This window comes from Stomoxys calcitrans, chromosome 1, assembly GCF_963082655.1.
Source record: "Stomoxys calcitrans chromosome 1, idStoCalc2.1, whole genome shotgun sequence".
Classification (NCBI taxonomy): domain Eukaryota; kingdom Metazoa; phylum Arthropoda; class Insecta; order Diptera; family Muscidae; genus Stomoxys; species Stomoxys calcitrans.
This window is the reverse complement of record NC_081552.1, coordinates 143,319,327-143,345,693: the sequence shown is the minus strand read 5'-3', so window position 1 is coordinate 143,345,693 and position 26,367 is coordinate 143,319,327. Positions and strand designations below refer to the sequence as shown.

General features: G+C 37.6%; 1 protein-coding gene across 6 annotated transcripts in view; it reads right to left on the bottom strand.

Moving 5' to 3' along the window:
- The window catches only part of LOC106088838 (peptidoglycan-recognition protein LC), a 116,711-nt gene extending 91,860 nt beyond the window's left edge, over window positions 1-24,851 (bottom strand). Inside the window, exons 1-2 of one of the 6 annotated variants that reach the window (XM_013254531.2) lie at window positions 24,012-24,851; window positions 6,225-7,550 (exon numbers count right to left, since the gene is read on the bottom strand). In XM_013254531.2, the coding sequence (XP_013109985.2) occupies window positions 6,225-7,464 (1,240 nt within the window). In that variant the 5' untranslated portion in view covers window positions 7,465-7,550; window positions 24,012-24,851. The remainder of the gene's footprint in view (window positions 1-6,224; window positions 7,551-24,011) is intronic. The other 5 variants (XM_013254534.2, XM_013254530.2, XM_013254533.2 and 2 more) reach the window with 5 other exon arrangements.
- Between the last annotated feature and the right edge of the window lie 1,516 nt (window positions 24,852-26,367).

The following is a 26,367-nucleotide window of genomic DNA, read 5'->3' as shown; positions in this document are numbered from 1 at the left end:
AGACCTGGATATCACTATAAATATAAACAGAAAACTGATTCTGTGTCTAGTGCTAAAAATTTAGGTGTAATTTTTAAGAGTTCTTTAACTTGGTAGCCGGTCAGAAATATGGATAACACACTCTTATACACCAATCGAAATTCGAACTCTATTAGCAAAGACATTTCTAATTCCTGGTCTGATCTATGGAAGATAACTTTCTTCAAACTGCGATTCACAAAACCAACGAAAAGTAAATGTAGTATTTAAGAGCATTATTAGTTATGTCTATGGTATAAGAAGGACTCAACATGTTTCTCACTTGGGTACTTCCCTTTACCGCTGTAGCTTCAACAATCTACTTAGAACTAAATCTCTACTATTCTTACATAAAATCATTTGGAAGCAAACACCTAAATGCCTCTATGACAAATTACAATAATATTTGCCCGATCTAAAAGGGGTAGGAAACTTGTGCCTTTTAGAAGAAGGAACCTATTATCTGGATGACAGTTTTATACGAGTACCATAAGTCTTTGGAATACTCTTCCTCACAATATCCAAAACCTCAACAATGCGTCAATTTAAAAAAAAAAGACTTTCTTCCATTTTTCTTCGATGTAAGCTCTTTTAAAATTTTCTTTTTTTTTAAACAATATAATTTTCTAACCTATTCTAAAGTTTATTTTAATTATTTTCTACAATGATATTCGAAAATGTCTATTCCGTTCAAAATTGTTTTTATACCCTCCACCATAGGTTGGTGGGTATACTAATTTCGTCATTCTGTTTGTAACTCCTCGAAATATTCGTCTAAGACCCCATAAAGTATATATATTCTTGATCGTCGTGACATTTTATGTCGATCTAGCCATGTCCGTCCGTCCGTCTGGCTGTCGAAAGCACGCTAACTTTCAAAGGAGTAAAGCTAGCCGCTTGAAATTTTGCACAAATTCTTCTTAGAAGTGTAGGTCGGTTAGGATTGTAAATGGGCTATATCGGTCCATGTTTTGATATAGCTGCCATATAAACCGATCTGGGATCTTGACTTCTTGAGCCGCTAGAGGGCACAATTCTTATCCGATTTGATTGAAATTTTGCATGAGGTGTTTTACTATGACCTCCAACAACTGTGCAGGATTGTAAATGGGCTATATCGGTCCATGTTTTGATAGAGCTGTCATATAAACCTACCTGGGGTCTTGACTTCTTGAGCGTTTAAAGGGCGCAAGTATTATCCGATTTGGCAGACATTTAGTACAATGGTCTCGCTCATGACCTTTAACATACGTGAGGAATATGGTATGAATCCATTTGTAGCCTATTACAGCTCCCCTATAAACCGATCTCCCTATTTTACTTCTTCAGCCCCTAAAGTGCGCAATTCTAACCAAATTTGGCTGTCATTTTACACAATGACTTTTACTATGGTCTCCAATATTCAATTCAATTATAGTCCGAAATGAACCATAGCTTGATATTGTTCCAATAACAATTTATTGGAACAATGATATTGTTCCAATAAATTCTTTTCGTTTATCCTTTGTTTGTCTAAAAAGAAATACTGTGGAAAGAGCTCGACAAATGCGATCCATGGTGGAGGGTATATAAGCTTCGTCCCGGCCGAACTTAGCACGCTTTTACTTGTTTTATTAAGCATTGTTGTTTTTATATTATACTAGCTGACCAGGGCCTGCTCCGCTACGCCTTCTTTTACTTTATATGGAACACAATTTTCCTTGGAATATTTAATTTCGACAAAGAGCTTGACTAACAGTTTAATTGGCAATATGGGGCCCCAAAATATGTTATCAAATTCGTTTTCTAATCTCAAATAACTTTCATTTGAGCCACATATTGGCATGGTCGAAAAAGTTTTACCCTTTGGGGAGTGTTTTGGGGTGATGCCCTAAATGCATGGTCCTACATTTGGATATCAAATTCGTATTCTACTCCCACATACCTTTATTTGAGCCGCATATTGCGATGGTCAGTAAAAAATTGTTGTTTGAGGGGTATTTTGGGAAAGGGGTAGACGCCCAGAAAATTGGTCTGATCTGGTGTTTCTGAAAATTAGGGTAAGAGGGAGGGTCCGCCCCCAATCAGATATCAAAAAATGTATTACCCTATTTTCACCACGGGGTCATTATGCACCATCTGTGAAAATTTCAAGAAAATCGGTTCAGCCGTTTCTGAGTCTATAAGGAACACACAAACATACAAAACAAAAAAATCTACAAACAAACACAAATTGATTTTTATATATAAGATGTATAAACAAGTAAGAGCGCGCTAAGTTCGGCCGGGCCGAATCTTATATTACCCTCTACCATGGATCGCATTTGTCGAGTTCTATGCGCAGTATCTCTTTTAAGGTAAACAATGAATATAGAATAAGAACTGTTATGCTATTGGAGCTATATCAAGTTATTGTCCGATACGGACCATAAATGAATTGTGAACACTATAGAAGTCATTGTGTAATATTTCAGTTCATTCGAATAAGAATTGCGCCTTGTAGGGGCTCAAGAAGCAAAATCGGGAGATCGGTTTATATGGGAGCTGTATCAAGCGATTGATTGATTCAGATCATATTTGACGCGTATGTTAAAGGTCATGAGAGAAGCCGCTGTACAAAATTTTTTCCAAATAGGATGAGAATTGCGCGCTCTATTGGCTCAAGGAAACAAGATCCAAGATCGGTTTATGTGACAGCTGTACCAGATTATGAACCGATTTGAATCATACTTAGCACAGTCATTGGAAGTCATAACAAAACATCTCGTGCCAAATTTTAGCCAAATCGGATGAGAATTGCGCTCTCTATAGGCTCAAGAATTCAAGATCCAAGATCGGTTTATATGACAGTTATACCAAATTATGAACCGATTTGAATCATACTTAGCACAGTTGTTTAAATACCAAAACACTACGTGCAAAATTTTAGTCAAATCGGACGAGAATTGCGTCCTCTGGAGGCTCAAGAAGTCAAAACCCAAGATCGGTTTATATGTTAGCTGTATCAAAATATGGACCGATTTGAATAATACTTAGAGCAGTTGTTGGAAATGATACCAAAACACCACATGCAAAATTGCAGTCAAATCGGATAAGAATTGCGCCCTCTAGAGGCTCAAGAAGTCAAGACCCAAGATCGGTTTATATGGCAACTATATCAAAACATGGACCGATTTGGCCCATTTACAATCCCAACCGACATACACTAATAAAAAGAATTTGTGCAAAATTTCAAGCGGCTACCTTCACTCCTTCGAAAGTTAGCGTGCTTTCGACAGACAGACGGACGAACGGACATGGCTAGATGGACTTAAAATATCTTTATCTATGAAATTCAACGGTAATCTCGAACGTCAAGATCCTTTCTGCCAAATTTCGAGGGAATCGGTTCACAAATGATCACATTATTGCAACATTAGTCCAAGTCGGACGAAAATAAATGTGTATGGAAGCTATATCCAAACCTGGACCGATTTTTTCCAATTTAAATTTTTCCAAATAAAAATAATGTATGTGCCTTTTTTGTAAAAGACGAAATCAACAGTTTCCGTTCCGGCTATTTGGAAAGATTGTGTAACCATGTCACTCCATTGCTAGATGGTAAAGAAGAAATACGAAGATTGGAGAGACCTCATAGTTAAGATCTACCGTTTCGCTAATAAATAATGGCAACTACTACTCACAACCAAATATTTTTAAACACTTGTAAATAACAAGGTTTGTAAATTAATTCGATCGGTATATTTATCAATGAGTGTATCACTCTTCTTTCTGGGTGTTGCAAACGAATGCACTTCGTTTTAATACCCAGTACCACAGTTGTAGTGTAGGGTATACAAATTTTATAGTTTAAATATTTTTGTTGAAACCTTTTTTATACCCACCACCGAAGGATGGGGGCATATTCATTTTGTCATTCAGTTTGCAACACATCGAAATATCCATTTCCGACCCTATAAAGTATATATATTCTCGATCAGCGTAAAAATCTAAGACGATCTAGACATCTCTGTCCGTCTGTCAGTTTATCTGTTGAAATCACGGTACAGTGTTTGCAGTGAGTTATGTTAGGCCCTTCGACATCCTTCGTCAATTTGGCTCACATCGGTCCAGAATTGGTTATAGCTGCCATATAGACCGATCCTTCGATTTAGGGTCTTAGGCCCATAAAAGCCATATTTATTATCCGATTTTGCTGAAACTTAGAACAGTGAGTTGTCTAGGCCCTTCGACATCTTCCTTCAATGGGACTGATCGGTTCAGATTTGGATATAGCTGCCATATAGACCGATTTCTCGATTTATGGTTTTGGGCCCATAAAAAGGGCATTTATTGTCCGATGTCGCCGAAATTTGGGACAGTGAGTCATGTTAAGCCCCTTGACATACTTACATACATACTGGCACAGATCGGTAAAGATTTGGATGTAGCTGCCATATAGAGCGATCTCTCGGTTTTAGGTTTTGGGGCCATGAAAGGCGCATTTATTGTCCAATGTCGCTGAAATTTGAGACAATGAGTTGTGTTAGGCCCTTTGACGTCCTTCTTCAATGTGGCCCACATCGGTCCAGATTTAAATATAGCTGCCATATAGACCGATCTTTCGATTTAAGGTTTTGGGCCCATAAAAGGCGCATTTACTGTCCGATTTCGCCTAAATTTGGGACAGTGCTTTGTGTTAGGCTCTTCGACATTTTTCTGCAACTTGTCCCAAATCGGTCCAGATTTGAATATAGCTGTCATGTAGATCGATATCTTGGCTCAGTGACTTATGTTAGGCTTTTCGACATCCGTGTCGTATATGGTTCAGATCGTTTTATTTTTAGATATAGCTACTAAAACGACCATAATTTTTGTTATACACAATTGAACAATGACTTGTACTTATTAGTAGTTGGTCCAAATCGGAACATATTGTGATATAACTGCTATGGGACACAAGGTGTGCAATTTTCACCGGATTTTGATGAAAGGTGGTTTACATTTATACCCGAGGTGGTGGGTATCCAAAGTTCGGCCCGGCCGAACTTAACGCCTTTTTACTTGTTTCTACTTTGTGCGGAATCGAGATAATTTTCTCGACTCCGAATTCGGGCAAATTTGCGGGATAATGGGTCTATCGCTCTTCCTTCTGGGTGTTACAAACAAGTGCACTACGTTTTAGAACCCTGTAGCACAGTTGTGGTGTACGGTATACAAATTTTATAATTTAAATATTTTCGTTGAAACCTTACTTTGTCCGGAGTCGGACGCGGTATAATTTTCTCGACTCTAACTTCGGGCAAAATTGGTTGACTCCTGGCCCTGGCAGCAAGAGGAACACACACACACAAATAGAAAAGATGAACATAGTTGAGTAGTGACGATAAAGGAAAAATTAAAACATTTTTAAAGGCATGAGTTAATCCTTATTCAATTTGGATTGGGTATATCTATCCTGAGTTTGATTAACGTTTGCTTATGCGCTATCCTATTCATTGTGATTGTGATTATCTCAGCCCTTCGAACATTTTGTGAAATGTTCACTTGTTGCCCGATTTTCAAAATGCTGTTGTTGTTGGGTAGCATTTGAATAAACCTACCCGAAATATACTTCGCTAATGTGTGGTGATGTGATAAACATCTTGAGTCTGATTAACGTTTGCTTATGCGGCCTGATTTTTTTCCTTTTTTTATTCACATGCGCCCTTAATCACGTGGTTAGGTTTCGACTCCCCTTACAAGGCATGAGCCTTGTGCAATTGTCACACAATGAATGCCTTACAGAGATATTGCGAGTCGCCGCCGCTCATAGATATCAAAAAAAGCCAACATTTCAGTTTAAAGTGGTGGAAGCAAGTAGATACTTCAAATATTGTTATAACGATAAGAACTGTTTACATTGTGCCGGCGGCAAAACAAACTCTATTGAAAGTAAAGGTAGGTCGACCATTGATATAACGATCAATTGCAATGCCGAGCGGTGGTTAACGCCCCTTATGCTGGCGACATTTGTGAAGTACTATGCCATGTAGAAACATCTCCCCAAAGAGGTGTTGCAGTGCGGCACGCCGTACGGACTCGGCTATAAAAAGGAGGCCCCTTATATTTAAGGGGTTTTAACTTGAATCGGACAGCACTCATTGAAATGTGAGAAGTTTGGCCCTGCGGTTTAATGGAATGTTCATGGGTAAATTTGCATTTTGCAAGCCGTACAAAAGCAAATCAACATAATATCATCAACTTACCATTTGTACGAGTAACACCGTCGTCATCCACAAATACGACGTTGTCTTTGCCGCCACCCTCGTTGCTCTTGTTCCGATTGTCGATGAGGAACTGTTGTATGGTCACAGGACCCTCGTAGAAATGCTTATCGCCAATGGTTACATCTGAGGAACTGCTAATGGCCACTTGGGGCCGAACGATTGGAACCTGTGATAACGAATGCGCCAAACCTAAGGAATCACCCAAATTTGTGAGAACGGCGAGCGGGGCAGGTGGTGGCGGTCCAATGACATTGGGCGTTATTTTTTGGTTAAGGACCGTTAGCCCCCTGTTGATTACAGGAATATCCGGGTGTTTTGGCGGGTAGGATACTTGGGTGCCAAGTTTCTTTATCACATAGTTTTTGTGCACGCCCTCCGCTTCACCGTTTTCATCCAATTCGCTATCGGAGTCAATGATACTTGAATCGATGCTGCGTATAGACATCGCAGGGGACTGATTGCAGTGGTGATGGGACGGCGGGTGCTTATTTGGTAGAGTGTCGGCGGATGACGACGAAATTATGGACGAGGGAGCTGGTGACGGGGCGCGTGATGGGTCATTAAACCTTGGCCCCAACGCCGATTTTTGCTCCTCCATCATTTCTGCACATCCATTTGCTATCACATTTTCAATTTCAATGGCATTTCGGTTGGAGGTATGTGGAGTTCTAGAATTGTTTTCGTCGCCCCTACCACTTTTTAAATGCTTCTCGATTTTTGCAAACTTATTGTCAAAAGGTCTATTGCAGCTCCTTCCCGTATGTTCTCGCTCGTTGGCGTCAGAATTGCTCCAGGCTTTTGGTTTGTTATTGTTTTTTGATTTGTTATCTCCGGAAACACTTGGTTTGCCCTTTGTTTTTAAATGGAGTTGGTGCTGCCACAATGGGTTCACAGTTACTTTTGTGGAAGAATGGGAGATGTTTTTTGGCTGTGGCCGTGGCAAGGGAGATGGGGGAGCTGTTGTGGCTGGGTTCTCGTTATCACTGCCGTGCACACCGGAGTCTGTGGAAGAAGTACAACTCGCCTCAGACCCCGCAAAATTGTCTATGTCAGATTTGTGGCTTGTCGCCGTTATCTCGGTGTTGCTTTCGTCAGATGATAATGATGAAGTCTTATCATCAGTTTGTATAAAATCATATTGTGAATCTCTTTGTTGACTTTGTTGTGTTTGTTCTTGTAGTTGTTGAATGTGATGAACATTTAAATGCATTTTTTCCATAGAAACTCGAAAACTGCCAAAATTGTCCTTGACACAAGATATATTGCTTTGCGATTAGAGGTAACGCCGTTCCGTTAGAAAATATTCTAAAAATAGAGATAAAAGAAAACAGGTCGATTAATTCAGGAAAAGGACGAAATGAATGTAGATTTGTTTTAATTTCATTCAGTAACTTCCGCCCCCGGAGAAATTAGTCTGCTGATATCAGCGAACGATGTTTGCTAATATTAAATTAAAAATGTTCAAATTTTCGATGAAACCATAAACAATTTTTTAACTTCTAAATAACAATTGAAGCATTTGCTATATTGTAATATAATTTTCTTCTAATTTTAATTTAATAACTACTATTATATTAGTAGTTATTTTGTGTAGTGTTATTTAAAATCGTTAAAAAAAAAGTCAAATTGCAGAAAATTGGGAAAAAATTTGGCGATACGCCTTTAAAATTAAAGGAAAAGATAAAATTTACAAAGTTTTTGCATCTTTTTACCATCTGAAAACAGCAGCAAATGTTTGCTGTTTTAGCAAAATACTACTGCTGTCCCAGACTTGTAGTTGCAGCAAACATTTTTGCGGTTTTCACTAACAAATTTCTCGGAGTGCACCAACATTCCATTTAGGTACAGTAGATACTACTCCATGGCCGCCTATGATGCTAAACGCCTGTGTTCGAATCCTGGCGAGACCATCTGAAAAAAATTTTCAGCGGTGTTTTTCCCCTCTTAATGCTGGCAACATTTGTGAGGTACCATGCCATGTGAAACTTCTCTCCAAAGAGGTGTCGCACTGCGGCACGCCGTTCGGACTCGGCTATTGATATGTGGAAAGATTGCTCTGTTCCTTTGTGGAATGTTCATGGGCAATATTTTGCATTTACAGATACTACTCCCGGTTAATTTTTGTTTCAACGAGTAAGGGACTGTCCATCGCTGAGTTACATAAAAAGAAAATATTAAAACAATTAATCACCTTGTGTAAAGAGTTGTTATAAAATCAATGCCATGCTTAATCTGAAAAATGTACGTATTTAGTTTTTATGTGTACAAAGGTCCACACTAAATACTTCATGAATAGATGATATAAGCCCTATTGTAACTGTTCCTAACGTTAGATGTTGGAGCATTTCCTATTTCCATTTCCTCATTGCCCGGCTATCGCGGCTTACAGACACCGGTACTTAAGTGGGAAAACGATACCAGACATGAACCAACTTATGGGAGTGGTATGGAAAACAATAAAGGTGTATGTCTGTATGACAAAAAGGTGTATGTCTGTAGTGGTATGGGGCAGATTAATATCTGCACCCTCTTTTCAACCTAACTTGACACTACTAACACTAGACTACTTGAGACACATTAAATTTTAATCAGTCGACTGTTTGATCAGACTTGGAGGAGTCGGGATGTTCTGAAATTGATCGATTGGACTATTTAAATGTGCACGCAAATGCAAATTTGCCCATCAACATTCCATTAAGGAACAGGGGCAAACTTCTCAACATATGAGTGCTGTCCGATACAAATTGAAGCTCAATGAAAAAGGGGCCTCCAAGAGAAGCAGCCGTTAAGCAGAACGGACGTGTTTTCATTTCGCTGCTCAAAGAAAAATATCGGTATGTCAGAATAGGTACTACCCTTTACGTAAGAATTTTAAAGCTCAAAATGGACTTCAAAGACCCAATAGCTGCGGGGGTGCCAACGGGCCGTAGTAAATTGTCCGCTTCTACTACGATATAGGTGTGGGTGCCTTGGCACGTGTAGTCGAGAGTAATGCTTCAAGCGCACAACCACCCAGTGGGAAAATGCGAATGTATTACATTTGGAATACGTAATGTAGTTCGTTATAGGATTGACGTTTCACAAGATATCTCAAAGAATACCAAGAATACATGGACATTTATTACCGAGTGCAATGCCATATCAAATGAAGTTGGAATGTTATTCTTCTTCATTTTTGAATTCCGTTATCTGTTGTTGCCTTCTTGTTCCGTCAAAAATCATACATGATTTAGTTTGCTTTGTATTGTGAAGAATAAAAGACGTTTCCAAGTAAAACAAAACAAAAGGCTGCTACTATATTCGTTTTTCATAGTTGAAAACACATTTTTCACGGTTACTTTTTTGAAGCACTACAAAAATCTCAATGAAAACATAATACTTTTAAGAAATTTTTTTCATAAGTAATGAGGAAAGACCTACTGAATGAAATCAGCAAGTTTTTTTGTTTCTATAAATCTATTATCTAAAAAAAGTAACCACGAAAAAATGTTGCGAAAAACGAACATAGTACCAGCCATAAATCAGACCGTTTTTGGACGGACATGTTTACCAATTGGCACAATATGAGTAAATGAAAGGTATTTAAGAGTAGAGTACAAATTTGCTGTAACAATTTTGCCCAAAGTGTTTGGGGGGGGGGGTCCCCCACCCCAAAAAACCGCGCAACAGGACACTTTCACCGCTTTGGGCAATATGGGTATCAAATGAAAGGTATTTAAAAGTAGAGTACAAATCTGACATAAAAATATATTTCTTGGTGTCTAAGGGGCCTCCTCACCTCACCTAACAAACCCCCTCTCAGGGCATATTAACCAATTAAGACAATATGGATATCAAATGAAAGGTATTTAAAAGTAGATTAAGAATCTTATATATAAAATTCAATTTGTGTTTGTTTGTTTGTCGGTTAGTTTGTTTGTTCCGTATAGACTCAAAAACGGCTGAACCGATTATCTTGAAATTTTCACAGATTTTTTTTGATATCGGGAGGGGGGCGGACCCTCCCCCTTACCCCAACAAAACTAACCAAAAATGAAAGTGAACCGATCGGGACAATATTGGATACAAATAAAAGGTTTTCAGGAGTAGAGTACGAACTTAATAATAAAAATTGGGTCCAAGTACTGGGGGCCGCCTTAACCGCAAAACACCATAAACAGGTTTATTGGACGAGGATGACAATATGGGACTCAAATGAAAGGTATTCGGGAGTAGATTACGAATATAGTCAGGAAGAAGGAATAGGCTTTATAATTTACTAATATTGGAAGAGGGCGGACCCTCCCCCGTTCCACCAAAAGCACCACCCAACATCAAAAGCGGACTGATAAGGACAAAATAGAAATGAAAGGTATTGAAGAGTGGAATACGAATATGGTATTAAAAATTGGGTCCAAGTACCCAGGAAGTCGCCCTAACCCCAAAACTTCAAAATGCGGACAAATTGATCGTCCTTATCAATATGGGGCTTAAATGAAAGCGATTCGGAAGTAGGTTACGAATCTGGCATACAAAATCAGATCAAAGTGTAGGGGATCAACCCTAAAAGTTGACTGATAGGCACTATAGGTACGAAAGGTATTGGAGACTAGAAAATTTATATCGTATTAAAATTTGGGTCCAAGAACCCAGCGGGCCGCCCCAACCCCAAAACTTCTCTAAACAGATATATTCGACGTTATGGCATAAAATATTTAGTCCAAGAAATGGGAGGTCGCCCCACCCCCAAATGGGCATATCAGCCGACCATGGCTATATGCGATTCAAATGAAAGATATTTGGGAGTTAATTAAAAATATGACATTAAAATTTGCGTTCAAGTCATATTGCCATAATTTTGACCCATTATGGCAATATGGAACTCAAATGAAAGGTATTTGAGAGTAGAAAACGAATTTGATATCCAATTCTGGTGGTACGCCCTAAATCACCCCCTAAACTGAATTTTATTTCCGACTATAGAAATATGGTGCTCAAATCAACGGTACTTGGGAGTAAAAATAGCAATATGGAGCTTAAATCAACGGTATTTGGGAGTAAAAACCAAGTCGATATCTTTTTTCAGGGCAAAGTACCGGTGGCCGCCCAGCTCCAAAACACCCTCCAAACGGTTCATAATTCCCGACCATGGCAATATGGGGCTCAAAGTAAAGGGATTTGGGAGTGGACAGGAATTTGATATCCATATATGAGTCGAAATATCTCCCCTAAAAAGCTCTTCTCATTACCTTAATTTCAAAAATACCCGATCTAGGAGATTGGTAATGTAATTCGTTCAAAATTTTTTGCACTCTAACAGTCACAAAAAAAAAATCTATTGTTGCGGACGGGTGCCGCGGGGCCGTCCAAAACCCGCCAAATGGATATATAGACCAATCACGACAGTAAAGAGCCATGTATTTAGGGAGCCGCCCCACCCCAAAACACCTCCCCATTATATAAAAGCTATTTGGGGTGAACATTTATTGATTTTCGGGAAATTTATATTCATTCTCGGGACAGAGACCCTGGGGTCCATCCCACCGTCAAACACAACTTATATACCGATCATGCCTTTATAGGACTCATATGGAGTGTTTTTGAGCACATAGCCAAGTGACTACCTCCGAAATATCCCCTAAACCCGAAATATTTACAAATACGCTAATATGGGACTCAAAAGAAAAGCATTTGGGAGTAGAGTACAAATTTGCCCAGGAACCAAACACATCAATGAGTGCTTTCCGATTCAAGTTGAGTTTATCAACGATAAGGGACTTTTTTTAATAGCCGAGTCCGAACGGCGTGCCGCAGTACGACACCTCTTTGGGGAAAATTTTTTACGTGACCATGCATGGCATGGAACCTCGCAAATGTCGCCAGCATTAAGAGGGAATAACCACCGCTTTTAGTTTTTTCCGAAGTTCTCGCCAGGTATGGAACGCAGGCGTTCAGCGTCATAGGCTGACATAGGCGAATACGATATACACATTCAGGGCGAAGTGTCCCCACCCTAAAAAGATATTAGAGAGTCAAATAAGGCGCAGCGGAGCGGGCCCTGTCCTACATATTCCTAAATTTAGTGCTACATTTTCCTAATTTTATCCAGAAATAACAAATTATGTTCCTAGAGCGCGATTTTTTTAATAAACTTTAATTGTTTTATTTTACCACTAAAAAGTTCGATATTTAAAAGATAAAGAAAATATAAAAGGAGTTCATATTGAAATACGTACATACATACCAACAAACTTCTCCTTAATTAGTATTTTTTTTTTTGCAGCTTATAAAAAAAAACAAATCATATTAAATTTTTAAAATTAAATTAAAAGTTTAAACCAGGTGATCTATATTGAAACCACGTTATCGTTTTTGAAAAAAAATTTAATCTCAAAATTTCATCAAAATCAGCCATTTTTAAGATATTGAAAATTTTTGAAAAAATCTTTGTTTTGGCAGATCTTTATAAAAAAGTGAAAATGTAAAAAAACGCACATGTTGGGCTAAAAGCCATATATAAAATCTCTTTGTTCCTTTTTGTACTTTTTTAATTTCACTTCAGTTTTATTCGCATTGTCTAAAAAAAATATAAAAATATGTTGTTTTTTTTTTTTTTTGAAAAACCACTTATTTCTCTCAAATGGCATCAAGGTGGCAACTTTATGTATATATTTCTCAAACCTCTTGTACGAACCTTCTATATGGAGTATCACTTTGTAATTAAGGGTGATTTTTTAGCTGTTTTGTTTTTGGCAACACCCACGTTTCGTGTTTTGTTTCACAGTCAAACATCTTCAGTTTGGTCTATAATTTAACCATTATGTGCGTGAAGATAAATTCCGAATTTAACTAAGCAGAGACACAAACCGTTATGTTAACAGAATGCGACAGAGAGTAACAGAAGTATTAACAGAGATCCACTGAGGGGTTAGCCGAGCTCTGTAAATACTTAACAGAACCAAAAAACAAGAGAAATTAATTAAATTTCTTATTTTTTTTTACCAATTTATGCAAATATTTGTAAGAGGAAAAAAACCATACCAAAATTTGGAATTTAATATCTGCTTTGAATCAAACACGCCAAATGAAATATCTATTACCATAGTACTGAACAAAATGGCAAATTTATAAAAAAAATATTCTGGACAGGATTATGACAAATGCTCCTGGAGGACATTTAAGAATTCTACAAGGTACTACGATACATCGTTGGAAAGATCACGATGTGTGCTTTCCAAAACATGTTTTTATTCGAAAGTCGAGCAGTTGGTTTTTTCAAATTCCCGTCTTTTTTAAAAAAATTTTCGAATAAATTCTGAACAGGATTAAGGCCAATGCTTCTGGAGGACATCTAAGAATTCTACAAGGTACTATCATACATCGTTGGAAAGGTCACGATGTGTGCTTCCCAAAACATGTCTTTATTTGAAAATTGAACAGTTGGCTTTTTCAAATTCCCGTCTTTTTTAAAAAATCCTGTCCATAATCCTGTTCAGAATTTTTCCGAAAATTTTTTAAGAAAGACAGGAATTTGAAAAAGCCAACTGTTCGATTTTCGAATAAAGACATGTTGTCTTAGATGTACTCCAGGAGCATTGTTCATAATCCTGTCCAGAATATTTTTTTTTTAAATTTCTCATTTTGCTCAGTACTATGGTAATAGATATTTCATTTGGCGTTTTTGATTCAAAGCATTGATATTAAACTCCAAATTTTGGTATGGTGTTTTTATTTTCTTCTTACAAATATTTGCAAAAATTGGTAATAAATAAGAAATTTAATTAATTTCTCTTGTTTTTTGGTTCGGTTAAGTATTTACAGAGCTCTGCTAACCCCTCAGTGGATCTCTGTTAATACTTCTGTTACTCTCTGTCGCACTCTGTTAACTAAACGGTTTGTGTCTCTGCTAGTTCAATTCAGAATTTATCTTCACGCACATTTAACCATTAATACAATCGAACAACGCTTGCAAATTATTTGATTTTGTTATCAGAATGCGTGCTCTGTTTGTGGGGCTATGTTAAAGCTCATGTCTATGCAGAGGGGCCCGCATCAATTGACGTATTGGAAGACAACATTGAAGCATTTATTCGTGAGATACCGGCTGAAATATTGGAAAGAGTGTGGCAAAATTGATCTAAGTGGAGGGATCATTTGGGGGGCATTCACGGTCAACATTTGCATGAAATAATGAAATTATATGGACCGTACTATCGATTCAAATAAAGATTTGATGCATCCATTTCAGAATTTTATAAGTGTTTTTTTTTTTAACTTTCCTATAGCTCTTAAAAAATCGCCCTTTCTAATTAGTTTTAAAGTATGTCATTAATCAAAACAAAGTAAGGCAAATAATTCGGTATGTATGTAAGAGGCAGAAAAAAACTATTCAAATTAAACCTACCCCTGACTGATAATTTGTTATAATTTTTAATAGAAACTGTTGTTTCTCTCCTTTTAGAAGTGTTTTCTGTTGGAATAAAACAAAAATATTTCAAAACTCCACTTTACTTTTGGCAAAAAAAAAAAAAAAAAAAAGGGTCATTGGAACCGTAGTGCAGTGTTCTGCGGAGGGAGATAAAGTTGGAACAGCAACGAAGAAAGCGCGCATGGCCCCTGTGTCTTCAACTTTTATGGAAGGTGATGGTGAAGAGGGTAAGGCGCCGCCCCTTATGCCAGAGTGGCAAGCAAGCTCAACTGAACTGACTTATGCAGTCATCGATATCAGTTGTGCATCCGGTAGGTTTCCACCAGATCATCGATCGCAAGAGGAGGTTTTTGTTAACAAACTGGGTTTCGATCATGTGCTGAATTTGGAAGGGCGTCCACACATAGAAATTATGAGCTACGAGTATAAAGGGACATCTTTACGCTGCGCTTTGCGTAGGCAAAAGGAATTGATACTGTCAGAAAGCTCGTTAGAAGTATCCACACTCCCTGGGGCGCAAAGCTCGACCTGGTGAGAAAGATGGACATCCCCAGCTAACGAAGGCGACTCCTTCATCAAAGGTAGGGGCGCCAAATTCGCGACGGTACGCATGATAGATGTCTTAAACAAGTAAAACCAAGGTTCGATCGCGTAGAAATGGAAGTCTTCCACAAGAACAAGAAGGAACTTTCCTTGCATCTGGCATTGAGCAAGTCTCATTGACAAATTTGGCTAAGACTAAAGGCACAGCGTACTACGGGGCCAATGCTGTTCTTGTCTAGGGAAAACTAAAATGGGCAAAAGTCATAATATTGAAATATCAGGCAGTGCAGTGACAGGAAACTCAATGCAGCCTAACGAACAGGGAGCCGACGATGGGACCATCACCTACTCCCAAGAAGCCCATTTACTTAAGATTTGGAAGACAAGGGCAGACAAAGATCCTAATTATACCCTATACTACTGTCGTGCAGAGTACTTTAACTAAGTGCATTTGTTTGTGGCAACCAGAAGGAAGAGAGCTAGACCCATTTATAAGTGTACCGATCGACTCATCATCTCATCTGTCTGTCCATTTTAAATTGTGAACAAAGTACAGGTCCCAATTTTCATTCAATTATCTTCGAACTTGGCACAGGTATTTTTATACCCTCCACCATTATATGGGGGTATACTAATTTCGTCATTCTGTTTGTAACTACCCGAAATATTCGTCTGAGACCCCATAAAGTATATATATTCTTGATCGTCGTGACATTTTATGTCGATCCAGCCATGTACGTCCGTTTGTCTGTCGAAAGCAGGCTAACTTTCGAAGGAGTAAAGCTAGCCGCTTTGAAATGTTGTGTATATCCACAGTGGCATGGGGCGGATTTATATCCGCACCCTCTTTTCAACCTCAACTAGTGGACCTCCTTTTTATAGCCGAGTCCGAACGGCGTAGCACAGGGCGACTTCTCTTTGTGGAGAAGTTTCTACATGTCTGCCATACCAAATGGTACATTGCCTCACAAGTATCGCCAGCATTAGGAGGGGATAATCATCGCTGAAAACTTTTCTGATGTTCTCGCCAGAATTCGATTCCAGGCGTTCAGCGTCATATGCGGACATGCTAAACTCTGTGCTACGATGGCCTCCACTGTAATATGCATAAACGGTATAAATAATGGTTAAAGTAGAAGAAAACTTACATTAGTATCATTAAATGCACGCTATCTCCAATTTTTTTATATTTGTGCAATTTTTTTGTACATTTTCTACAAATTGATCTCTTTTTCCGAAGTATGGCACTGTGGTACACTACGGTAACCTAACTTGGGCGACTGAATGATTTGTAGAAATTCGTAGTGGTGTACTAAAAACTACAAGCAGAAGCATTAAGCATGGAACGAAACAACTTATAATCGACTTTTGAAAAACGTTTAGAGTTTGAGAAAGAAAAAAAATATTCAAAAGCTATTCTTTTTTAACAGTATATGGAGTATGAAGGGCATATGACAGTTATCACAAGTTTTTGAAAATCTCACTAGGAGTGGGATAAAACATTCATGTATTGTTGCGTTTGGTACAACAACAAACAAAATATTTTAATTAGAAAGTTTTTCTTTTATTGTAACTGTGTAACGTTTCGCTTAAACATATCAAACGTTAGCCATAAACGTAGATTATTGAACGGTACCAACTTCGTTTTATGAAAACCCTTTAGCAGCTTCGCCTACGGTAAAAGGACCTTCTTTTGTTGTAAAACCGAAAACTCTTTAATTGTAACAAGCAAAAGCGTGCTAAGTTCGGCCGGGCCGAATCTTATATACCCTCCACCATGGATCGCATTTGTCGAGTTCTTTTCCCGGCATCTCTTCTTAGGCAAAAAAGGATATAAGAAAAGATTTGCTCTGCTATTAAAGCGATATCAAGATATGGTCCGGTTTGGACCACAATTAAATTATATGTTGGAGACCTGTGTAAAATGTCAGCCAATTCGAATAAGAATTGCGCCCTTTGGGGGCCCAAGAAGTAAAATAGAGAGATCGAATTATATGGGAGCTGTATCGGGCTATAGATCGAATCAGACCATAATAAACACGTATGTTGATGGTCATGAGAGGATCCGTCGTACAAAATTTCACGCAAATCGGATAATAATAGCGACCTCTAGAGGCTCAAGAAGTCAAGATCGCATATCGGTTTATATGACAGCTATATCAGGTTATGAACCGATTTGAACCATACTTGGCACAGATGTTGGATATCAAATTGCGCACTCTAGAGGATCAAGAAGTCAAGACCCAAGATCGGTTTATATGGCAGCTAAATCAGGTTATGAACCGATTTGAACCATACTTGGCACAGTTATTGAATATCATAAGAAAAAACGTCGTGCGAAAGTTCATTCGAATCGGATAAGAATTGCGCACTCTAGAGGCTCAAGAAGTCAAGACCCAAGATCAATTTATATGGCAGCTATATCAAAACATGGACCGTTATGGTCCATTTTCAATACCAACCGACCTTCACTAATAAAAGTATTCGTGCAAAATTTCAAGCGGCTAGCTTTACTCCTTCGGAAGTTAGCGTTGACAAATTTTTTCACAGCTTGTGACTCTATAATTGCATTCTTTCTTTTGTCAGTTATCAGCTGTTACTTTTAGCTTGCTTTAGAAAAAAAGTGTAAAAAAAGTATATTTGATTAAAGTTCATTCTAAGATTTATTAAAAATTCATTTACTTTCTTTTAAAAAATCCGCAATTACTTTTTAGGCAACCCAATAGTATACCCCCCATCCTATGGTGGAGGGTATAAAAATGCTTTGACAGCCGCAAACGATTATTCGTGTACCGGACCAAAAACTATTCTTTTACGTCTCTCCCACTATAGGAAAAGGGTGAGTATTTGAGCGTACAGACCAGAAACAAACACACTATTGCATTGTACGGACACAAGTATATAATCCCAAGCAATCCCATGGACTTGCAAATAATTGGAATTGTGTACTCGTCGTAGGTATAGACATAAAGGGTGATTTTTTTGAGGTTAGGATTTTCATGCATTAGTATTTGACAGATCACGTGGGATTTCAGACATGGTGTCAAAGAGAAAGATGCTCAGTATGCTTTGACATTTCATCATGAATAGACTTACTAACGAGCAACGCTTGCAAATCATTGAATTTTATTACCAAAATCAGTGTTCGGTTCGAAATGTGTTCATTCACCGTAACGTTGCGTCCAACAGCATCTTTGAAAAAATACGGTCCAATGATTCCACCAGCGTACAAACCACACCAAACAGTGCATTTTTCGGGATGCATGGGCAGTTCTTGAACGGCTTCTGGTTGCTCTTCACTCCAAATGCGGCAATTTTGCTTATTTACGTAGCCATTCAACCAGAAATGAGCCTCATCGCTGAACAAAATTTGTCAAAATTTGAACACATTTCGAACCGAACACTGATTTTGGTAATAAAATTCAATGATTTGCAAGCGTTGCTCGTTAGTAAGTCTATTCATGATGAAATGTCAAAGCATACTGAGCATCTTTCTCTTTGACACCATGTCTGAAATCCCACGTGATCTGTCAAATACTAATGCATGAAAATCCTAACCTCAAAAAAATCACCCTTTATTTTCGCACACAACATTTTTTTCTATTTATACCTTTCTGTGAAACAGGGTATTATAACTTAGTGTATTGTTTGAAACGCCCAGAACGAAGGGAGAGAGACCCATTGATAAGTATACAGATCGACTCAGAATCACTTTCTGATTCGTTTTAGCTATGTCCGTCTGTCTGTCCGTCTGTCCACGTTAATTTGTGTACAAACTACAGGTCGCAATTTTCATGCAATCGTCTTCAAACTTAGTACAGGCATGTTTTTCGGCTTAGACATGAAGCCTATTGAAATTGGAAAAAATCGGTTCAGATTTGGATATAGTTCCCACATATATGTTCGTCTGATTTGCAGTAATAATGCAATACAATGGTCATTTGTTAACTGATTCTCCCGAAATTTGCCAGGAGGGATTTTTTTATGACTCTCGACATTACTGCTGAATTTCATAGAAATCAGATTTAGATATAGCTTTCATGTATATATATCGCCCGATTTTCAATCCTGGAACCACTGCAAGCGCTTTTATTGACCAATCTTCTCAAAACTTTGTACAACGCTTTATTCGACGACTTCCACAATATAAATAAAGTTTAGATGAAATCGGTAAAGATATAGATATATCTCCCATACATATATATACATACGATTTTGAGAAATATTGCAATAAAGTTCACAAGAAGAATTTCTATGGCATATATGTGCCTTAGAAATTCTTCTTGTGATTTTTGGTAATATTATAAAGAAATATTCATCCCAAAGAAAGCTTTTACATGTGCGAAAAAACAACCCCTACAAGGGATGGATTTGTGCAAAAATGGAAGGCTTTTCATAAAATTGTGTATCATAACATCGATATAAATCCAAATATACTCTGAAACAGTTTGAGTTACCAACTGAGATTTGCTTATAATTGATAATAATTTGAGTTTCAATTATGCTACAACATTGAATCGAACTTAGCATCCTTTTCAATATACACAACATATTTTAAATTAGCAAGTAAAAGCGTACTAACTTCGGCCGAGTGATCGGATAAGAGTTGCGCCCTCTAGAGGCAAATTAAATATAATGGGGTGATCGGTTTATTTTGAGAGCTACACCCAGAAAAATTAGTCTGCTGATATCAACAAACACTGTCTGCTGACATTAAATTAAATATGTTAAACTTTTGAATAAATCTATTCAACTCTAAAACAACTATTAAGACATTTGCTATATATTATTAAAAAAAGCCAATGTTAGGTGTTAATATTTTGCTTAAAAGCATAGATAAAATAGTACGAGAGTTGCCTTTAAAATTTTGGGATTACAGAATACAAAAACAAATATAAATCATCGAAAATCGCTTTATTGTTTTTCAATATATTCGCCATTAAGATCTATACACCTTTGGCATGCGTTTGAACCAATTGTCGAAGCACTATTGCCACTCTGATTGTGGTGTCTCCAAAACATGCATTCTGAACGCATCAAACGTTTCTTCAGGTGTCGAAAAACGTTGACCTCTCATTTTATCTTTTACGTACGGGAATAACAAAAATGTCATTCGGTGCTAAGTCAGGACTATACGGCGGATGACGCATCAAATCAACGTTTCGAGTGCTCAGAAATGCAGTTGTTTCGTATTTTTGGAGCAATTCTTTCGACCAATCGACACGAGCCTTTTTGTTTTTTTGAGCGATTGACAAATTGTGTGGGATTTGCAATATCAGTTGGCGCACAACATCAATGAATTTAGGAATAACAACTGATTTTGGACCTCCTTCACGAAATTCGTCTTGAAGTGAACTCGGTTAAATTCGCCATACCATCGAAAGACCCTGGTCCTGATGGAGCTTCATCGCCAAAAATTTAATTGAGTTCATCGAAAGTTGTAAAGAAACTTGGCACGAAAATGTTCACGATATAATTCCATTTTTTGGGCGAGATGAATCATTTAAGTTACTGTAAATAACACAAATAGCGCTCGTATGTCAAAACGTTCTGAGTCCATATAACCTCAAAAATATCAAGCTTTACGATCAGTTGACAGATTGCAAGACAAGGGTTGTACAATCCCGCAATATAAAAGGCAACCCTCGTAGCATTTATTTTTTCTGCTTATATTGAAATTCGTTAAAAAATGAGAACATTGTCGAAAATTGAAAAATATGTGAGTTCTATGCTTGTAAAATTTAGAGATAAGATGAAATATTTTCTTTTTTTTTTTGGTAATATAGTTATGAATTTTTTAGCGTTTTTTAACTTTTTACCATTTGAAAACAGGAGAAAATGTTTGCTGTTTTAGCAACAAAGTACTGCTGTCCCATTTTCAGCAGACTTTCTGCTGTTACAGCAAACATTTTTGTTGTTTTTACTATCAAATTTCTCTTAGTGTATATCAGGTTATGTACAGATTCAGACCATTTTTGACACGTATGTTAGAGATCAGAAGAGCAGTGACTTTGCACAATTTCAGCCAAATCGGGTAAGAATTAGTACTAGAATGTTTATATGGGAGCTATATAATCGAATTGATAACTGAATTGATATATAATTCAGATCATATTTGGCACGTATATTTAAGGTCAAAGAGAAAGTCACTGTGCAAAATTTCAAATAAACTCAAAAAGTAAAATCGGGAGAATGGGTGCTATATCAAGGTTTGGACCGATTCAGACCATATTAAGCACATCTATGAGATATCATGGAAAACGTCAAAGTATTAAATTTCAGCCAAATCGGATAAGAATTGCGCTATCTAGAGACTCAAGAAATTTTACCTAAAAATCGGTTTATATCGGAGCTATATCTATCTCGCAGCTAAGCTTCTTGAAACCTCAAAGTTTCAGCCTGTGTGCTCACCAACATTGGCAAAAAGTATTTCTGCAAAATTTCAAGCTTAGCTTTACTCCTTCGAAAGTTAGCGTGCTTTCCACAGACGAACGTACATTGCGGAATCGACTTAAAAAGTCGTGGCGATCCAGAATATATATACTTTATGAGGTCTTAGACAAATATTTCGGTTTGTTACAAAGGGAATGACAATGTAAGAATACCCCCATCCTATGGTCGAGGGTATAAAAAGACTATTCATGTACAAAACCATGACTTTGAATTAATTTATAAAAAAAAAGAAATACTAAGTTTTAACTAGTTACTTGTTTTATATATCAAGAATGACATTTGTTACAAATGCTTTCAATATTTATCAAGTTATTCTAATATGCACTTTCACCGTAACAAAGTCCAACGATTTTCACAAAAGCAGTTTACTCGAAAATTTCATTTGTGTGAAACGAACAATTTTTATTCGTGTAGGATTAAGCGTTTTAGGAGGGAAAAATAAGTAAATTCGAGCTCAGTTCGGCATGGCAGAATTTTGGATACGCACTATTATGGGATAATGATTAAGACTTTTGAGGATTCAAAAATTCTTATCGGTATATCCGTTTAGAAGTCTATAAAAATTGAGATATGGAGCTGAAACTTTGCACAGATTCTTTTTTTGTTCATAAACAGGACAAAAAGATGAGCTTTATTGGACAATATCTTGATATAGCCCCCATATAGATCGATCCGCCGTCTTAGGCCCATGAAAGCCACATTTATAAAAAAATTTCGCCAAAATTTGGGACAGTGAGTTGTGTAAGGCCCTTCGACATCCTTCGTCAATTTGGCCCAGATCGGTCCAGATTTGGATATAGCTGTCATATAGACCGATCCGCCGAATTAAGGTCTTAGGCCCATAAAAGGCGGATTTATTGCGCAATTTTGCCAAAATTTAGGACAGTGAGTCGTGTTAGCCCCCTCGACATCCATCTTCAGATCCAGATTTCATCCTTCTTCAGATCCAGATTTTGATATAGCTGCCATATATCCCGATCTCTAGATTTAAGGTTTTGGGGGCCATAAAAGGCGCCTTAATAGCCCGAAAGTTGGGACAGTGAGTTGTGTTAAGCTCTTCGATATATTTTTGCAATTTCACCCAGATCACTTTAGATTTGGATATAGCTGCCATATAGGGCGTTCTATCGATTTAAGGTCTTGGGCCAATAAAAGGCACATTTATTGTCCGATGTCGCCAAAATTTGGGATAGTGAGTGTTAGAGACTTTGACATTCCTCTTTAATTTGGCCCAGATCGGTTCAGATTTGGATATAGCTGTCATATAGACCGATCTCTCGATTAAAGGTCTTGAACCCATTTATTTTGCGATTTCGCCGAAATTTTGGATAGTGAGTTGTGTTAAACCCCTCGATATTCCTCTTCAAGTTGATTCAGGTCGGTTCAGATTTGGATATAGCTGTCATATAGACTGATCTCTCGATTTAAGGTCTTGGGCCCATAAAAGGCGCATTTATTGTCCGACGTCGCTGAAATTTGGGGCAGTGAGTTGTGCTAAACCCATCGACATTCTCCTTCAATTTGGCTCAGATCGGTCTAGATTTGGATATAGCTGTCATATAGGGCATTCTATCGATTTAAGGTCTTGGGCCCATAAAAGGCACATTTATTAACCGATGTCGCCGAAATTTGGGACAGTGAGTTGTGTTAGGCTCCTCGACACCTTTCTTCAGTTTGGCCCGGATTCGGCTCAGATTTGGATATATCTGCCATATAGATCGATCTCTCGATTTAAAATCTTGGCCTCATAAAAACGCGTTTATAATCCGATTTCGATGACATTTGACACAGTGACTTATTTTAGGCTTTTCGACATCCGTGTCGTATTTGGTTAAAATCGGTCTATATTTGGATATAGCTACCAAAAAGACCACTGAGCGCCATCCGGAGCGTTGCACTATCGATGGAAATAGATTGTAGTTTTTCCCAATTAAATTGACATCAAACTGGCCCTTGGGGAACAGTTCAATAATTTTCTAATTATGTATTGCATTTATAGATAGTATTTATTATGCCTCTTAAACGAATAGAATGGGGCGTCCTTTGGTTTCCGGTTTTAATTTTTTTCCTCCCCAGCGAAAACAAAGAACTTGTGTTGAGACGACGCTGTAGTCGAGTTTTACACTCCGTACGGGTGTATGTTTACCTCTTATGTGTGTGGTGTTTTTGTGCTTAAGCAAATGTCATAACGTGAAGTGTTCTCAGTTGGTTAGTGATGTACATACATACATACATATGAATGTTGATAGGCATGATTATGAATGCACTTGCGAGAACGAACAATGAGAAAACAAAGACTTGTACAAGTTTGTTCATAATTTATTGTACAAATGTATGTAAGGTGTCGCCTGTTGCGTTCTTACCTCGCAGATATTAAAACTCCATCTTGGCTCTGTGCGGTTGTCTTCACTTTTAATTAATTCACAATTTCAATGAAATAAGCTTTGGCGTTCACACATACATATGTCTGTATGTATGTTTGTGGGTATGAAGCATTTGGATTTGCATAAATATTTGTTATTTTTATTATTATAATTTCTATTATACAATTATTTATTCACATAAATTAGATGTTTCGTATTTAATACTCTTTTGTCTGGTTTCTTTTTATTATTTTCTCCGTTGTAGAGGTTTCTCTTCTTACGCAGCAGCACCAGTTTTTTTTTTTTTTTTTTGAGCAAAAGCTCTAGCCTATTTTATTCTGACGGAAATTTAGTAAAGCTGCGCTTAGCTTCGCTTACTGTCGTCCATACTCGTAGTATGGATTTTCAATCATCAACAGACTTACTAGGAATTTCTTTTTTGTGCTTAATCACTTCATTTGAAACTATTTTTAATTGGTGTTTTATTTTCCACTGCACATTGTACAAACCGATACAGGTTGACACAAGCTTTTCTTTATATGTATGTGTGTTGTTTACTAGTAGATGACGTATGACGCGCGCACAGTGTGTGTTTTTTTAATGTAAACAAGCCGAATGCGGCGCAACATATTCAAGTTTCCGTAACTGCCAGCAATCAAAACGATACGTTCAAAAGATCCCGACCAACTAAACTCCCATCAACGGCATTTGGATTTGAATTTTGTGCTCTCTGCGGGGAATGTGATTCACCCAACTCAGCTAAACGAACATTGTTGCTAGTCAAAGAGATCGGGTGTCACTCTCTTTCGTTTCTGTGTGCAAAACCTCTCTTGGATTGACGTATTTTAAACTTTTCTGTTCACGACTGTGAGCGATCTCCTCGTCGAATTAAACGATGTAGGCACGTATTTGAATGTAAACCCATTATAAAATGTGACAAAGTAACAAATCAATAAATAGTCGTATAAAAAAAATTATAATAGCAACTAATCTATTGGAAGCAGGTTTTATATTTGACTGAATTTGAGGTTGATCTACAAAGAACAATACCAATACCTCGCCATATACTACTAAATATACATATTAAAAACGAATTTTGAAACGATTAAAGCCATATAATCGCTTTGACACATTTGCAAAGTACGCTTGTTCTCCTATACATTTCAATTGATTGATCTTACCAGTAATAGCTATTAGCAGTCCTTATTAAAATTTAACTTTTATTTTTATATATGTACATATACATATCAAGGAGTAGGTGTAATCAGAGTATTTACGGATTTTGCCCGTCAACGAAATTTTTTGCAAACAAACAAACTCAAAATAAATTTCACACCTTCTAGGCCTCCGCATACAATTGTAAATAAGCATATAGTTAAAGTCTGGGATGTTGGTTAAGTATCATGCGACGGTATGTGTAGAGCACTTCACATGTCAACGGCGGGATTTCGTGGTTTATAGATCCGACATTCCGATACCATGTGTCTGGAGTGGAAAAAAATTCTAAGATCCCAGTCGCATCCGAACGGCGAGCCACTTAGAAGTTTTTACTTCGCTGGGCACCTCACATATTGGTGAGAGGATAATTTAGGTTAGATGGCGGTCCTTGACAGACTCACTGAGGCTGGGTTTCTCATTTTCCCCTTACAATTTATCGTATCGATATTCTTCTCGTTAAAGGAATTTGCTTTTCTGCATATATACTTATTGCTTATCCTAACGGTAAACCTTAACCGGCAGATGGGTGCCGGTTAGTGATTTGTCGTTCCTATACATTACAGCTCCTTTTGGTTTACCGATTGCTGCGTAATATAAGGGTGTGTTCACCTACTTATCCTGTAACAATTTGCCGGTAAAAATTTGCAAAAAGTAAGCAACTTCTGCTGGGGAAAAAAACCTCCAGAAGACAATCGCAATGTTTAATTTACAAAACTCTCCAAATGTTTTTCACTCTCACACTCTCTATTATTGCAAAACAAGTAAAAGCGTGCTAAGTTCGGCCGGGCCGAATCTTATATACCCTCCACCATGGATCGCATTTGTCGAGTTCTTTTCCCGGCATCTCTTCTTAGGCAAAAAAGGACATAAGAAAAGATTTGCTCTGCTATTAGAGCGATATCAAGATATGGTCCGGTTTGGACCACAATTAAATTATATATTGGAGATCTGTGTAAAATGTCAGCCAATTCGAATTAGAATTGCGCCCTTTGGGGGCCCAAGAAGTAAAAAAGAGAGATCGATTTATATGGGAGCTGTATGTAAACTGTATGTATGTTGATGGTCATGAGAGGATCCGTCGTACAAAATTTCAGGCAAATCGGATAATAATTGCGACCTCTAGAGGCTCAAGAAGTCA